At 34.8% G+C, this 18,417-nt stretch overlaps 1 protein-coding gene across 1 annotated transcript; it reads right to left on the reverse strand.

The window, feature by feature from the left end:
• Positions 1-8,369: 8,369 nt before the first annotated feature.
• On the reverse strand, positions 8,370-17,381 carry LOC142984909 (brain-specific homeobox protein homolog). The gene is made up of 5 exons (XM_076132789.1): positions 16,881-17,381; positions 15,104-15,211; positions 13,852-14,010; positions 10,596-10,654; positions 8,370-9,984 (listed from the first exon to the last, which is right to left on the reverse strand). The coding sequence occupies exons 1-5, from the start codon at positions 17,185-17,187 to the stop codon at positions 9,865-9,867; spliced, it is 753 nt and encodes a 250-aa protein (XP_075988904.1). The 5' UTR covers positions 17,188-17,381; the 3' UTR covers positions 8,370-9,864.
• Between the last annotated feature and the right edge of the window lie 1,036 nt (positions 17,382-18,417).

Consider the following 18,417-nt stretch of genomic DNA (forward strand, 5'->3'; position numbering starts at 1 on the left):
ACTTAAATGTAATAAAACAATGCGATAACAACAACTCGTGACTGTCCACACCCAGAATCAATATTTTATCAACAGATAATCAGGTAACATTCCCGTCGATAACAAATCTAATTAACAAATAAAAACATACGAAAATGAACCATATTTCAAAGTAACAAAACCCAAATTCCTTCAAAACTTTATATAGCAACTAACCAAGTTACAAAGACCTCTCAATATGCAACAATTTTAAGCAATGTAGGGGTCTTCGTAATCTGGTGAATTACAGCCCTAACAAGTCCCTAAAGACAGTAATCCGATCCGCGCCATCTAGCGTCGAGTAGAGTAATCACTTGATAATTGACGTTAAGAGCGCGTTGTCGACGAAATCTCCACAAATTGATGAAAGTACCGAATGATGTATTAAATATTAATTGTTATAATGATGTACTGTATTTTAAAAATATTTTGGCTTTTGAAATTTATTTGATATACTTAAAATTCAGTAGATATGAGACAAATTAACTTTATTTGGATTATTAACTGTACGTTTGGCGCAGTTGTTCACGTGGTCACCTGGCCGCAATAACCGTAGCGCCGCGTGAGATAGGTTCGAAACCCATCCAGGACAAATACTTGTTGAGCACGAGTATTTGTTCTGAGTTGTAAATTTATCTTCATAAGTATGTATTAAGAAGTATTTTTATCAGTTATTTGGTTACCGTACGTACATAGTACAAGCTCTGCTTAGTTTAGAATTGGATGGCCGTATGTGTCCAATGATTTTTACTTGTACTTTGAAAAAAATTAAAGTCGAATTGAGCATCCTTTACACCCAAACTATAAAATTTAATGTGCTAAACTCATTTGACCGCGCTATTTTCTTAAAAAGGGGTCCAAAGTTCTTGCTTCACGTATTAATATTTAGATTTTTTATCATCAATAATACTTAATACATATTATTTTTTATAAATTTAATATACTACAATCCGTCTGCAATAACTTTGCATCGACGTTTTCTAATAGTGAAGAATTAGCGCACATTAAAGGTTAAATAGCGTCCAGGGGCGTGACATTTGTATAAAAATCGTCGCAATAATGACATGTCACCCTACAAAGGGGTGTAAAACGCTTAGTATAATGGCTGAAATGTTTTAATATGATGTTTATATTGCGCTAGGGATTTTGGAAATGTTTTCGATGTGCTAGTAAGGTGCTGTTGTTATTTAATTAGAAAAACTATTTATGAAATTAATTTTTATATGGATTTTTTTTAGTGATGTTTTTATTTACTTTCTGTGTTTTCTAAGTTTTGGAAGCAAATAATGAAATTATTTTTCTTTGAGAAACTGTACAAGGCACATTTTACTTGGTATTAAAAGGCATCGTCTTACTAATGTAGATAACAAGCGGGTGGCGCCCGTAGCCAGTTGCGCTCACCGGTCGGTATACGATCTGTGGGTTAAGCAAACCTTGGCGCGGTCATTCCATAGATGGGTGACCGCATAGTGGTATTTGAACAGGGCGTCTCCGTGCTTCGGAGGGCACGTAAAAAGTCAGTCCCGGTTGTTGTCAATTAAGATAACAGTCGTTAAGCCACGTCGAAGGCCTTCGGGCGGCTTGAACAACTTTGACACTAGGTTGACCACTAACCGTACGATAAGAAGAAGACTAGTGTAGAAGATGCCCAATTGTAAAAGTATAGGTATTTCATACTGTCTGTCTGTCATAAACACAAAATATACAGCTAAGCAGATTAATAATAGCATTGCGTATCATATAAAACCAGCTATTTAAAAGATCAAAAAGAAGAATTATCCTAATTGATTCGAAAACCCCTTGTAAAATACACTACGCCAAAAATGATTCCTATAAAACTCTCTATCCTATACTACATTTAAAAACACAAACATATAATAACTTTCAATCAAAACTAATCTAATTATCCTTTAATAAACATACTCGTACAAATCACGCCATTGTCATTTCACCCATTATTATCAAAATTTCATTATTCCATCCCCAGAACAGTGATCAAACGAAACAAATCACATTTTTGATCATAATGTACTTTTGCACCTACTAAAACCAGTTCAATCCAGTAATAACCGGATCAAAGCAGCGCATTCCACTCCGTAATAACTTCCAATTACAGAATACCAACTTAATTTTCAATGGGAGATGGGGTTTTCGACTTTAATGTGAGGGGACTAGGATGAATTTTGTTTGAAAGGGAGTTGAGGCAGTAAAAATGGGTTTGATAGACACTTTATGCTTTTTTGCAGATTGTTGACAGAGAGTAAGGGATATACAGTAGACCAGGTTATAAATAAGACGATTTGAACATCACGATTTTTCTTTCACCATTACTTTTAATAATTTAAAATCATTATAAACTGCTACCAACTAATATCTCACCCTATGATTAGTACCGATAACAGTAACTTTAAATCGCAAAAAATAACCCTTACCTACAAAAACACTGCGACATTTCAACCAAAACAATGACATATCAAACAAAGCTGCAGCTATAATTACTATAACCACACTTTTCTTTTTAAGCTATTAAAGATCCTTTAGCACATCCCTGACTATTTAAACTAGGTATTACTTACTACAACAGTCCCACAACAAATACATACCTTAATATAATGGTTTTTCATAGCCAGTTGCGCTCACCGGTTGGTAAACCATCTGTGGGCAAGCAACTCTTGGCGCGGTCATTCCATAGATGGGTGACCGCATAGTGGTATTTGAACTGGACGTTTCCATGCTTCGGAGGGCACGTAAAAAGTCTGTCCCGGTTGTTACCTACTACGATAACAGTCGTTAAGCCACGTCATAGGCCTTCGGGCGGCTTGAACAAATTTGACACTAGGTTGATCATACGATGAAGAAGAAGATGGTTTTTAAAAGACAGTATAAAGTTGTTCTTCTGTTTTATATTGATTGTGTACTGGAGGGGAGAGCGATCGCGAACAACTCTTTTAATTCGCGAGCAGAGGGCTCAATATCGACGTGATTTGATTAGGGCTCGGACGGTAGAGCACAAGAGAGAACAATTTTACAAAAACAGTTCATATTTTTTAAACGTAGTTAGTTTGAGTAGACTTGTAGGAATATTATGGTGTCTCAAGCAAAATCGGAAATAATTTCCATCAATATTGGCTCACAACTAATTGAGAATCTGAAATAATCAATGCATAAGATAGTTTTAAACCTCTAGTGACCTTTCTTTTGGGAAGAATACAGACAGAAGCTACTTCAAATAATTTAAAATTATTTTTCAGTACAACACCAAACTGGTTAATAAGTTATCAGATACACATAAACGCAAGGATATCGTAAAAAATGTAGCAAAAAATGATTACAAGACCATTATTTATTACCTTTAGACAACTTTCAGACTCTGGTAGTGTATTTCCCCGATTAACACATAGCAGAAAGAGCTACACTTACTTATATAAACTTTTCTAAGCAAAACAATGGTTCTTTTTCTCATAAAGCGGTCCACTTTAGCCGTTCGCAGTAGCCGCGGCACCCTCCGACTTTACCTGCGTCAAAGTTATTGCTTCTTCATATTGTCACACCCTTATTATACCGTATGGTGCGATAAGACCCGGGGCGATAGACCTTAGTGCTATATTATAAGCGTACTTTATAATAGGGGTACTTACTTTAAAAGTTTATTTTAGAGGCCCCACGGTGCTCCCTGGAAGCAGCTTAGTTCGGTAACGCAGGACATTTTTTTTTCTTTAGGGAAACTCTTCGGGGTTGCTTTAAAGCGTCGACTCACCGGCTATGTCCCTGCCGCGTTGGGACTGTGCAAATAGGGTATGTGGTCTGCCGTAGAGCCCAATAAAACCTGACGAGTGTCCAAACCGCTTCCGCAAAGACGTGCGCCGGGATAACTGCTATAAGCTAGTACCGCAAGACGCACGTCATGCGCGGGTCACCTGGTAACGCTGGACCTAGGCTGACTTATCCTCTCACCACAATTACACTCTTACCCTCTTATTCGTAAAAATAAAGCAGTTTTGTTTCTTTCACTCCTTAGGCAAATGAAAAAGAGAAAACATATCATAGCAGTTTTTTAACTAAAATAGGTTTATAGTGTGTTTATGAATGGGGTATATATTTTACACTTCAGTTTCAGTTATAGAAGTAATGATCGGTTTCTGAGGTACATTTAGCGGTAGTTTATCTATTCATTTTTTGTATGAGTTTAAACGCTATTGAATAGATAAGCTACCGCTGAGTGTTCCTCAGAAACCGGGGGTACGGAGACAAAGCTTCGTAAAAGGAAACATACATACTTACTTACATAATATCACGCCTGTTATACCTGTGTAGGATGAAGTATTTCATACACCCGCGTTTAGCCATGTAATAGGGGGAGAGCTTATTGCCATATACCAGTCACGTTACTAAACTCCAGACTATTATAATTGCGAATAATCTAATATACATAATTACTTTTAATATAATATATCTATTTCTATATATTCAATGTACAGAATTAATATACATTATTATATACATTAGAAATATGACAATATTACTTTGTCCGACCTCGGAATCGAACATTGTACAGCCAGCTTAGGACAAGCTAGCGCTAATAAAAGAAAGTTCTTTAAATAACTACATAATTATTTCAAAAGGAACAAAAATATATTCACCAAGAGAATCAGTTATAAAAATAAATACTACTAATTGTTTCTCAACTACGTCAATTACGGCTTTTCAATTGAATTCCCAATATTATTTTACGATCACACAAAGAAAAATAATTGTCGTGTACAATACAGAGGCGTTTAACAAAGTTATTTCGATATAACCTTGTTACAACGTCCGCACGTTCTCACAATCACACGGACAATTTCACTTTAATTTCGTATTGTTTGCACCCCCTTACAATGTTATGTTGGACGGAATTATTTGTTTTCTTTTGATAGTTAATTCGATTTTTAGGTTTAAATATAAATAATATTAATATTAATATATTAATAATATTATAAAGCTGAAGAGTTTGTTTGTTTGTTTGTTTAAACGCGCTAATCTTAGGAACTACTGGTCCGATTTGAAAAATTCTATCAGTGTTAGATAGCCCATTTATCGAGGAAGGCTATAGGCTATATAACATCACGCTACGGCCATTAAGAGCGGAGTAGCAACGAAAAATGTTACAAAAACGGGGAAAATTATGACCCACTAGCTGACCCGCGCAACTTCGCTTGCGTCACATAAGATAGAATGGGTCAAAATTATCCCCGTTTTTGTAACATTTTTTATTGCTACTCTGCTCCTATTGGTCGTAGCGTGATGATATATAGCCTATAGCCTTCCTCGACAAATGGACTTTCTAACACTGAAAAATTTTCAAATCGGACCAGTAGATCCTGAGATTAGCGCGTTCAAACAAACAAACAAACAAACAAACTCTTCAGCTTTATAATATTAGTATAGATTAAGTTATCAGACATTTATCCATAACCCGTGAAACTAGTTCAAAGGCTAATTTAGCAGATACTCTATCTACTAAATTGCAATATATGGCTGCAAATGTACAAAACGGACTGTTAAAACTCTATCTGATTATCTATACTAATATTATAAAAGCTGAAGAGTTTGTTTGTTTGAACGTGCTAATCTTAGGTACTACTGGTCCGATTTGAAAAATTCTTTCAGTGTTAGATAGCCCATTTATCGAGGAAGGCTATAGGCTACATAACATCACGCTAGGGCCATTAAGAGCGTAGTAGCAACGAAAAATATTACAAAAACGGGGAAATTTATGACCCATTCTCTCTTATGTGACGCAAGCGAAGTTGCGCGGGTCAGCTAGTTGCAATATATGACTGCAAATGTACAAAACGGACTGGTAAAACTCCATCTGATAGTAATTAGCTAACCGAGACTTATTCTTATCGCAATTACAGGAAATAAATACGCAAAAATATATATTTTAATGTATTTTTATTTAAATAACTTACATTCTACATCACAAACAAATGTACAGTTTAACAATGTTTCTGTTAATTTCTATGGAATAAAACAATTTCTAGGAATTACTATGACAATCGTATTTGTAGCCGTTCACGATAAGTAAGTAAAATGAAGAATAATAGTTATAGTTAAGGTTGCCATCTGTCCGGGTCTCCCCGGATTTGTCCTAGTTTAGAGGGCATCCGGGGAGCGTCCGCGGAAGATTTCATTTGTTGACCGGGTTTTAAAAAAATAATAAATAAAAAAAAATGGGCTGCCCGCGATGCATGCACTATGCTCGCACACCACGATTAACCGACGAACCAAGTATATTCACCGTTCCCCCACTCCACTCCCGTCGCGGTTGCTCTTATTGTTGACATGTCCGGCTTTCGGACTCTCAAATCCGGGGTTTTCACGCGTCTTATCCGGTTTCCAAATTTTAAAGATGGCAACCCTAGCTATAGTCGAAACAACGATTTTAATACAAACATACATATAATATAATATATAATATCACACCTTTTCCCCATAAGTTTAGGCAGGGACTAAAGAACGCCACTTGGTACGATCCTTACAAACTTCCCTTGCCTCATTCACATTTATATCTTGTCATACAGGACCGTCGGTTACGAGAAATAAAAAATAATGTTGGATATAATAATTTCAAAAAAATAATATTATTTATTTATTTATAGGGAGTGTTATTAATCGATTTCTTCTTATGTATATTAAAATTTGCAGGCGATTTCAACAACTGAAAGTTATTAGGTCTGAAATGATTGAAACTATTTTTGCCGTAAAAGGGGCAATTTTTTTACTTATAATCGTAGGGTAATTACTAAGAATGTTATTTGTTTTATACTTTTAATTAACGGGTCTGTAGAGCAATTCAAACTGGAGTTTTTATTTCAATAATTTTATTTTCCTTTATTAACTTATCGTGAACGGCACAATATACACTCAAATATGTAAAATTCTATGTACTTAATAAATCGGATATTTCACAATCTGACTATATTTCTTTTTAACTATGTATTGTCTATTTTTATATCAAAATTAAACCTTAAAGTCATTTGTAAAAGAAAAATTACAATAGAATCAGAATGCTTGTAAAATTCAGCTTTACCACAGTTTAGTATTCGAAATCACTAGTAATTATATGAATTTAATATCAAAATAAATATGCCCAAGGAGAGTTGCCAATATGAAAAAACATTTAGTGCTGAACCCATTTTACGTGGAAAAAGTACAAGAATAAGAAAAATACAAAATGTAAAAACAAAAAAAATACGAGATTGGTAAGGATTAAAAACAACATTTTAAGATTGTTTATAGCTAAGACACCTTCAAGATGATTTCGAAAGAAAAAAATAATGGCTTTATGCAATACGTGTGAAACTAATAATTCTAATCAATACATTATAATCTATTTTGAGCTTCTCTAATTCGTATATACAATAGAAATAATTAGAATGCTAAATACTTTAACAATTACATGCATTTTCAACAAAAAAAGTAATTTTTGTTTTTCACATTTTTGGCTTTCCGAAGGAGCCATTCGGAGGAGCCATTTTGAACAAAAAATTAACGTTTGTAAACGGTAAAATCCTGCACATGGCTTGAAAAAAAAAAGAATAAATAATTATTAGTGCACACTGAACAACAAAATTGTTTGAGTTAAATAAATAATTAAATTGTAAAAATATAAATCCCAATTTATCTGAAAATTCTAGAGAGTTGTCTCTTGCACACCAATTCCAAAAATCTTTAAAATTAACTGTGTATGTGTTCACTAAAACCCTTTTTACACACTTTTTTCACATTCCTATTTAATTCAATAACTAACAAAGATCATCTAACCGTACTAAAATGCAACATTTAGTTTATATACAAAAATAAAGGAAACACTTTTGTTTATCGGGTTGCCGACGGAATAAAACTATCCTTCAAAATAGGGAGTTTGCCTGCGAAGTAGTTACTAAATCATGACAATTAGAATTTAGGTTCTCAAGTTAATAAAGAACAGGATTATTTATACCAAAAGATAGAGTTTAATTAAGGGCCATTGCATATCTGTAGTGAAATACGTAACTCAATAATGCTAACCCCCGGTTTCTGAGGTACATTTAGCGGTAGTTTATCTATTCAATAGCGTTTTTGTATGAGTTTTAACGCTATTGAATAGATAAACTACAGCTAAATGTACTCAGAAACCGGGGGTAAGTCAATTTATAGACCTAACTAGGTATGTTTAACAAGAATTTTGGTAGAAGCTTTTTGAGAAATTCGAAAAACTTGTTTCTTGAATGTTTGTAGTATTCAAAAATTAAAATAATAATGTAAAATGTATGTCAATTAAGGTCCCACTGCTGGGCAAGGGTCTCCTCCCGTATTGAGGGAGGTGTTAGGCCTTGAGTCCACCACGCTGGTCAATTGCGGATTAGGGACTTAAAATAAAAATTTTAGCTGGAAATGAGGACTGTACAAAATGTTATATATTAAAACGACTAGACACACGTATTTTATTATAATAATTATATTTTATATACAACATAATTCTATTATTGCACTTATGTCACTAAAACTCGACTAGAATTATAATTTAATGGACTATTTTACTTATTTACTAAACTATTTAGAACCTTTATAAATACTGACATCAAATGAAGAGAAATAAAAAAATGTCAACCGTCTAATGAATCGAAAATTTTAAAATATATGTGTTACTGTAAAAGGACTTTTACCATTGAGAGTTGGTAAATCTTAGGTTTTACCGGAAAATCTTAGGATTTACCATAGTTCTTTATTCTGTTAAACTGTGGTCTAGGCGATAGTCTATACGACTGCTGACCACATGGAGACGGGTTTGATTCTCGGCTCGGGCAAGTGATATTGGTTAAATTTTCTCCTCCATGTCGCAGTGGTTTAGGTCGCCACGCCGCTACCATTGCGTCGGGAGGTCGTGGGTTCAATTCCCACATGGAACAATTATTTGTGCGATCCAGAACTACCCCCTTTCTTTTTTTTGAGCTCTTAGCATTTGTTAAAACGGCAACAAAAATACATCATTTGTGAAAATTTCAGCTTTCTAGCTGAAATTTTCACAAATGTTATGAGATACAGCCTGAAGACAGACAGACAGACAGCGGAAGCTTAGTAATAGGGTCCCGTTTTACCCTTTGGGTAAGGAACCCTAAAAAGGTTATGACCTATCATCTGAAATGTCATTACTTATAAAGGCTCCATTTTAAACATGTGACAAATTCCACTTCGATACTATTTCGTGACTAGAATACCTACACTATATGCTTATACTAAATAAACTAAATTAAATAACAACTTCCTATTAATTTAAATACAATAAATATGACTAATTATTTATTAAACACTTTTTATTGACATTACAATGACTTTTTATTATTTACTTATTTTAATTTCAAGCTTATTATGCTGTTACGACTATCGACTAATTCAAGCACTCGACTAATAGATTGGGGCATTTTTATATGAGTATATCGTGTGATTTAGAAATATTTTTAGAGATTTGAAGAAAATATATAACAAATGGCTTGTCTATTTTAAAATTAAAAGTGTAATTACACGTACTTTCACCAAAAAATAGCTTTTTAAAATTACTATTTTTAATTAGGTTGCGTTTTCAGTTTTTGATGTGCATAGTAGCTTTAGGACGTAGCGACATTTAGCAAACCTTTTTATACAGATATTTTATCACCTCCTCGCACATATCATGTAAAAAAACAATTAAAAACAAGCTTAATAATCTTTATTATTACTAGCGACGTCTCTCGTTTGAAAAGTAGCTGAACTAATAATTGATTTTCCAGTATCTTCAACTAGTCGTAACAGCAAACTAAGCACGTACTTAAACTAGTCGAATTACGTGTTGTTATTCGCGTAATGTTGCGTGTAGTTCGTCTCGCCGACGATGTCGATGTCGCTATCGCTATGTTCCGTGTCTGAATCTGATGTTTGTGTAGACATTCTTGAGTTTTCCACCTATGAAAAAGCAAGTGTTATGCAATCAATTCCGCTAACGGCACGTATGGAAGAAACTATAGTCTGTCTATTATATTATCAGTCTTTTGACAGCTTACGCTCATAAAGTTTTGTATTTCTCACGTGAGAATGTCATACAAATAATATTTGTGCTTCATGGACGGGTCGCATACCTAGTTGTGCTCACCGGCCGATAAACGATCTGTGGCTTAAGCAATCGTTGACGCGGTCATTTTATAGATGGGTGACCCCATAGTAGTATTTGAAGTAAGCGTCTCCGTGCTTCGGAGGGCACGTAAAAAGTCCCGGTTGTTGTCAATTAAGATAACGCAGTCGTTAAGCCATGTCAAAAGCCTTTTGGGCGGGTTGAACAACTTTGACACTAGGTTGACCACTAACCATACGATAGATAGATAGATAATATAATGGACAGAGTATAAGTTATCACGCTGTAATTCAGGGTTACACTGTTTAATTACGCATCCTGAAAGCGGCTAGGTTCGGTAACGCAAAACCTAAATTCTTAAGCAATCGAAAACTAATCTTAATAATAATATGTTTCACTGTTTCATAAGTTATTGTTTTGTAATACAACCACTAAGATACTGTACCTTTCGACATTCAGAATGTGAAGCTTGATGTTTCGTTGTGAAATCAACTGCCGCAGTACCTGAGGGCAAAACAAATATTATCATTAGATTTCTCTAATGTAAAATAGATACCTACCTATGTAATTAATTTCACTGGTGAACTATTATATGCTTTCTCATTGATTATCATCAGTTAAAGGTTTTTGTTTAACCCATTACTGTCGCACTGCAGGGCAAGGGTCTCCTCCCAAACGAGGGGGAGGGGTTAGGCCTTGAGTCCACCACGCTGGCCAAGTGCGGGTTGGGGACTTTGCATGCCCTCAATAAATGTATTCAACAATTTTAGGCATACAAGGTTTCCTTCACCGTTAGAGCAAGTGATAATTATTTCTAATACACATATAACTTTGAAAAGTTCCAAAAAAATATGCTCTAAAGAAAGTTTCTTGAATCTTAGTACATAACCCATACATAATAGCACGTAAAAATAACTTGAACCAACCCTTATTGAATTTAAAAAATCATAAGAATCGACAACACCACGCCAAGACGTCCCCAAGAAAACGCAAAATCGAATTATATCAAACACACCATTTACGTCCTTAACACAAGGACATTAAAACCTATTTTCGCATAAAATATCAAACTACCCTCCTACAAGACATATTGCCACATGATTCTCAACTTTATACTTTGGTTATAAGGTATAATTTTGCTTGTGATGTTTCTCAAGACGTTTTGGTTGCTAGGCAACCGTCGCCATCTTGTCTGTAACTAAATTTGTGAACGTCTTGAGTTGCGGGCTAAAAGCGTTTCTATTAGATAGAACCTTTGAGGTCTGAACGACAATTACTGCAAGATTGAAGGAAGATATTTTGTTAAGACATTGATGTACCTAATGATAATTTTAAAATGTTTACTTTGAAAGACTTTAATTTTAAGTTACTGTATTTAAAAATGCATATGATGATTTAGTATCTTTACCTATAAAACGAACGGTAGATATCTACCCTTTCTACGTTTTTAAAAACAATTTAACATATTAACCTATCACCCGAAACGAATCCAATTTTAATAAAATGTAAACTTATTTCTCACAAATTAATTGTTTACATTATTTTAAATATGAAATGAATTTTATCTTCATTTTTTGCATTTGATTGTACAATAATAAAAAAATAGTACCATGATTTTCCGACAACCGGCTAGCTACAAAAAATGTGTAGAAAAAAAGGAAAAAGGTAAAAACCTGATCAGTCCTCCGCGGGGGCCGTTGGAACTAATAAAGCAAATGATTTTAAATGTCAAACTCTCGATACTCGATAGTACCGACTGTGGAGAATCGAGCTACAGAAGGCTGGTTCTTACAGAAATACTAGTACTACTACATCGGACCTTTTTTGGAAAGAAAGAAAGAAATATTTATTGTATATAAAATAAATCACAATGTTTAGAATATTGAAACATACCTACTGTTGAAACATAAACATCACTTGGTGAAATAATTTTATATAAAAAGTTATATCTTAAGACTTACTATCTATTGGTATTTAATTCAATGATATTTGTTATTTCTTTGTTTATCATTATTATTTATACACAATACTAAGTAGAATGATTATGCTTTCTAGCTTTTACTAACACACAAGTCAGCCAGTGACAGCCAGTCTCACCGAAGGGTATCGTGTTATATCCCAGGTCACTGGGTTGTGGAGGTCAGATAGTCAGTCGCTCCATGTAAAATACTAGTATTCAGCTGCATCCGGTGAGACTGGAAGCCGACTCCAACATAATTAGAAGAAAGACTAAGCTGATATTACTACGCTAATAGAGGCACAATCTTATTTTTTTGTAGGTGCCTCACGGCACCGACGGCATGCCGTACTCCCGAAAATTGTTAATAAATTACGGATAAAACGATTTTGAGCGAACCTGCTAACTTAAGCTAACTTTGACAAAAACTGTATTTATGATGCTACCTTTAATCCCTTCATCAGCCTTTATACCTTTAGTTTTCTACCTCAGTTAAATACTTAATTGTTCAACGTATACCTACAGCCAATACGGTTCAATAACAATTACTAGTTAATTAACAACAAACTATGGACAAGTTTCAAAGATGCTCAAGTTTGCAACTATGTAGCCAAGTTATCGAGAAACTTTGTACTTTGTAAGACTTGTAGCCAATATATGAACAGTGTAGATTGATTTTAAGTACCCCTTTGTTATAATACCTAATACTTAAATAAATTTTATGACTAACCATGATAAAAACGATTTATAGGAATTTTTGCTAACGGCATTGGTACTTTGTAGGACCCGACAAACGTTGTCCTGTCTACACGTCTTTAATTTGTAAAAAATAATTAAAAAAACATTGTCCAGCGGACAAAATTGTGAATCTAAACCATTCTCAGATCTCCTTGAACACACACAAAAAATTTCATCAAAATCGGTCCAGTCATTTAAGAGAAGTTCAGTGACATACACACTTACAGAAGAATTATCCATACTAATATTATAAATGCGAAAGTAACTCTGTCTGTCTGTCTGTCTGTCTGTCTGTCTGTCTGTCTGTCTGTCTGTCTGTCTGTCTGTCTGCTACTCAATCACGCCTAAACTACGGAACCAATTTGCATGAAATTTGGTATGGAGATATTTTGATACCCGAGAAAGGACATAGGCTACTTTTTACACCGGGAAAATGACGCATTTCCCGGGAAAATTCAGGTGGCGAACGAAGTCGCGAATAATCAATATTATAATGACATTAAATTAACAAAGTTCCGTTGTCATGGCAACTGTTTTAATGGCGGATATGCCTTAGCGACTTAGCGACTTCGTTATATTAAGAGATATAAATAATTTTAAGAATATTTTTCGTGAAAAAAAAGTATATTTTATATCATCACGCTACGACCAATAGGAGCAGAGTAACAGTAAAAAAGTGTTACAAAAACGTGGAAAATTATGACCCATTCTCTCTTATGTGACGCAAGCGAAGTTGCGCGGGTCAGCTAGTAATATATAATATAATATTATAAAGCTGAAAAGTTTGTTTGTTTGTTTGAACGCGCTTATCTCAGGAACTTCTGGTACGATTTGAAAAAATCTTTTAGTGTCAGATAGCCCATTTATTTACGAAGGCTATAGGCTATATATCATCAGGCTACGAGCAATGAGAGCAGAGTACCAGTAAAAAGTATTTGTCTCATATGTGACGCAAGCGAAGTTGCGCGGGTCAGCTAGTCCATAATAAAAGAAAACATTCAGTTACCTCTCTGCTGCTGCTGTTTCCTCATCTGCTTCTTATGCTTCATGCGTCTGTTCTGGAACCAGGTCTTGACTTGCGTCTCTGACAGGTTGAGGGCACCAGCCAGTTCCACTCGCTCAGGAGTTGACAGGTATCGCTGGGATTCAAAGCGCTTCTCTAGACCTACGGCAATAGAATAAAAAAAACTTTATTTGTCTTGTTTTTGCTCACCACCTAAGAAAAAAAGGCAAGCAGAAATAAATTGGAAATCGACATTGAATCCGATTTTTTGTAGAAAAACCAGATTGCCAGAAAGCCAGAGAGCCAGCATGAACCAAAACTGTGTGCTGTGCCAAGCTGTAGCCCTTTGTTGCACATAAATGTACTGACTAGTTATTAAATTATGCATTTGTGATGTTTCTTTATGTGTAACAAAATAAATGGTTTAAAACAAGCTTCGAGTGGTAGGTATACGTGCATAATTACTTGTCAATTTAGGAAGGTTTGGAGACAATTTATAAAATTAGAATGAAGTAGCGTCACAGTCTTCGAAAAAAATCTTCAAGAGACGAAATGAAAAACAAGTGATCTTGCACAGCCATACAAATACTCGCTAAGGACCACCACTCCTCCCTTGTTGTCTTGTCTTATCAATGACAGTTGCAACGCGATGCAATACGTTAGAATAATAATTGCACGAATCCGTCGCGTCCCTTCGGTGACAACTACATAAGATACGTCACTCGCATAAAACAACGTCTAAAATATACTTATTTTCTTCTTCGTACATATAAAATTGAATCGCCAAATGTGTTGCTACGAATAAAACTCAAGAACCGTTCAACTAATTCGACCTATTGGTTTTGTAAAATTGTCTTCAAGACGGGAAAGGTTTTAATAGAAAAACAGAAAAAAAATTAGGAAAATCCGTGATCGAAGCTGCGCGGGTCAACAGGTATGTAAATAAATAAATATATGTTTTTGGACAATTCACACACGGTCATCTGATTCCAAACTAAGCATAGCTTGTACTATGGTAACCAGATAACTGATTAACATACTTATATACTTCTAAATACATAATAATATTATGTAGTTATATAGATCAATTATCAACCATGCTCAGAACAAATACTCGTGCTCATCACACAAATATTAGTCCCGGGTGGGATTCAAACCCACCACACGCGACGCTACGGTCATTGCGGTGAGGTGACCACGTAAACCACTGCGCCAAACGTGCAGTTCATTATAACTATGAATGATATATTCTTACCTGTTAGTTGTGGATCTGAGAAGACGGTCCTGGCTTTCCTCCGGCGACAGTGCTTCAGTGCTGAGAGGGAGAGCTCTGAGGGCGTGAATAGTGCGTGGTAGGGCACTCCTGGAACAAAACCCTTATGTTAGACAGTGTAATAATATTAGGTCGGGGAAAAAGTCTTTTCACATTATGGTATGTATGAACTTGTAATAAAATTTCTTTGGCTTCGAGAACCACAAATGAGTACACGGTTCATTAGGTTTCTTTTAGTGAGCTCGTAAGGTATCCAAATATCAAGCTTTTCTGTGTAGAGAAAAGATTTTATTACAAGTTCATACATACTATAATGCGAAAATACTTTTTCCCCGACCTAATATTATATTTTTACTTGTAAATGTACTTTGTAGCGTAGCGGCAGTAAAGACGACTGTAGGATTCTTTGGTATTATTATTATTATCGTATGGTTAGTGGTCAACCTAGTGTTAAAGTTGTTCAAGCCGCCCGAAAGCCTTTAACGTGGCTTAACGACTGCTATCTTAATTAACAACAACCGGGACCGACTTTTTACGTGCCCTCCGAAGCACAGAGACGCCCAGTTCAAATACCACTTGCGGTCACCTATCTATGGAATGACAGCTCTAAGATTTATTTAACTCACAGATCGTTTACCGACCGGTTATCTTTGGTGAGATCATGATATTTTCAGTCAATTAAAATAGTGATCGCCTTGTTTAAGAAAGTTCAGTTAATAATAAGTACATAAAGCCGTCGGTCCTCCGCCGTAACTCCTGCGGCACATTAGAGAGTGTACCTCTATATCGTGTACACACGCGCGACGCTATGAACTAACCCTCTACAGTTTTTTTAAAACATCATTGGACAACTCACACACGTCATCTAATTCCAAAACTAAATAGAACTTGTACTGTGATAATATAATAGACAACTAATGAACAAGTATTTACTTCTAAATACTTACTTGTACTTATATAGATAAATATACAACCAGGCACACAACAGATCTTTGAACAAAATCTCGAGACAAATCTGACGGCTTTGTTCGATACTCCCTTGGATCGAATCATCTAATAAACTAATTTGCAAATCACGAAATATTTTCCAACGCTAATCGCGACGCACAAGAACCTACTGAGGTTACACTCCGATGTTAATGCCGGTCCGACGGCATCGGGCCGTAACGCTAGCTTTCGAAATTTTTTAATCAGTTCTTAAAAATGTAACCCAATACCTAATGTCCCACTGCTGGGCAAGGATCTCCTCCCATAATGAGGGAGGCCTCGAGTCAACCACGCTGGCCAATTGCGGGTACCTTTAAGAACTGTTATAAAGAACTCTCAGGCATGCAAGGTTGCATCACGACGTTTTCTTTCACCGTTAGATCATGTGATTATTATTTCTAATACTCACATAACTTTATGAAGTCATAGGTCTGTGTTACCTACGACTAGAAGTTTCAACTATTTGCGTTGAAGGTAAATACTTATATACTATCACTTCTCATCATATATACATACAAAAGTAAGGAGGGAGCAGAGAACAAAGAATACCACTTGCTACGTTCCCAACCAACTTCTTTTGCTTCATTCACATCCATACATCTTGTCATATAACCCCTGACGCAAAAACGTTTGTTTTTACAACTATTAATACATTCTTAGGTACCTTAAGATGTTAAGATTAAGTTTCTTCTATTACTTTTTAAGGGGAAATTAAATTCTTGTGTCGGGGGTTTTTAAATTTTAAAAATAAATCAAGTCTTTAAGAACTTACCTTGTGACAAAAAATAAGGCGCTTCCACAGCTTTATAAGTGTTAGGTGTGTGTAAATAAGCTCCTAAAGCTCCCATAGCGACTTGCAAATACGAGCCTTCTCTTCCCGGGACGTGAGGCCGGACATCTCCGGGAACCGGGAAAAATGGCTTCGTTTCCCTCTCATAATCATATCGCCTTTGCTCCGGGGTTTTAAAATTACGAGATTCGTGACTCCGGTATAGAATATCTTCGATTAAAAATGAGGTTTTTGAATGTTCAGGCCTGTTTGAATCGGTTGGCGACTCGCTTCGTGTTTCTGACTCCATTAGGAATAGCGCATTGGGACTTTCGAGAAGATAATTTTGGGTAATTTGGCGTCACTGGTTTTTTTTTTATAAATTGTTTGTTTGATGCATTTATTTGGTTTTGTTTCTTGTCACTTGTGTTGTTTTTTTTGTTGTTAGTCACTGATTGTTTAAGATATGTTGATTAAGTAGTTTATTTCACTGAATACACTGGATGTAATAATTTTTTTTGTTGTTTAGTCACACTTATTCGATAAAGTTTTTTTTATAGATTGATGCACTGTTAACTGAAATAATATTTTTAATGAAGCATGATTAAAATATTAGTAATACACTAAAAATTATGTTTATTATCAATTACAAAATTATTACGTTGGACTACGACAATTCCGATAGGGAGTAAAATTAATATTTAATTAAAAGAATTGCACGGTCTATCTTTTGTCTTTTGTTTATTTATTTTAGCGAAATGCTATTATTTTTCTCTTTTTGAAGATTTAAATAAAGATTAAATTGATTATGAAATTTATAAGAAACAGGTTATATAATTGCTGAACTTTGCTATGTATTATTTTTTAACTAAGACTTTTAGATTTTAATTCACTTTTACTATTCGTTTTTTCGTAGCTATCCAGATTAAAAATATTTTTTGATTAATAACTGAAGAACGAATAAAATAAATAACACATTTAAATTATAACCCTTATTTCACAAATATAAAACCACTTTTCCACTTAATTACATTCAAGCAAAAGAAAAATTTTTTCTCCAAAATTTTTGACCACGAACCGTAAAAAAATTTTCACTGTCTACAAAAACACCAATTCACATTTTAAACCCCGAATACGGTTTTCGATTATATAATCACGTCGATTAACAGTAATCGCCGAATTCGAACAACGACATGAGCGTCCCAAACGTCGGGCTAAACTGTCGTAACTGGGGGTGAATGTGGTGTGGGGTGGAAAGTGGGCGGGGTGAAATAGGGGTTGAAATCGTATGTTTTATAATAGAGCTTTTGTCCCCATTGGTTCGTAGACTTGTCACTGTTTGAGCTTTCTTTTTTAAGTGGATTTTTGGGTTAATTATTCTTGTTTTTTTGTGGTTTTTGGGGTTATGTTGTATAAATAATGTTAAGGGAAAAAGGAATGAATTAAAGGGACTTAGTAAGGAAGGCCTTAGACCAGCAGTGGGATAATAACAATATGCTAATGTAGTTAAAAAAAAACAATTTAATGAGGAACTTAGGAA

Source organism: Anticarsia gemmatalis, chromosome 28 (genome assembly GCF_050436995.1).
Source record: "Anticarsia gemmatalis isolate Benzon Research Colony breed Stoneville strain chromosome 28, ilAntGemm2 primary, whole genome shotgun sequence".
Taxonomy (NCBI): Eukaryota; Metazoa; Arthropoda; class Insecta; order Lepidoptera; family Erebidae; genus Anticarsia; species Anticarsia gemmatalis.

Coding starts and splice junctions, on each gene's coding strand:
- LOC142984909 (XM_076132789.1), bottom strand. CDS start 17,187: ATGGAGTCAGAAACACGAAGCGAGTCGCCAACCGATTCAAACAGGCCT. Junction 14,011..15,103: donor CTCAGATCCACAACTAACAG/GTAAGAATATAT, acceptor CTATTGCCGTAG/GTCTAGAGAAGCGCTTTGAA. Junction 9,985..10,595: donor CACATTCTGAATGTCGAAAG/GTACAGTATCTT, acceptor GCTTTTTCATAG/GTGGAAAACTCAAGAATGTC.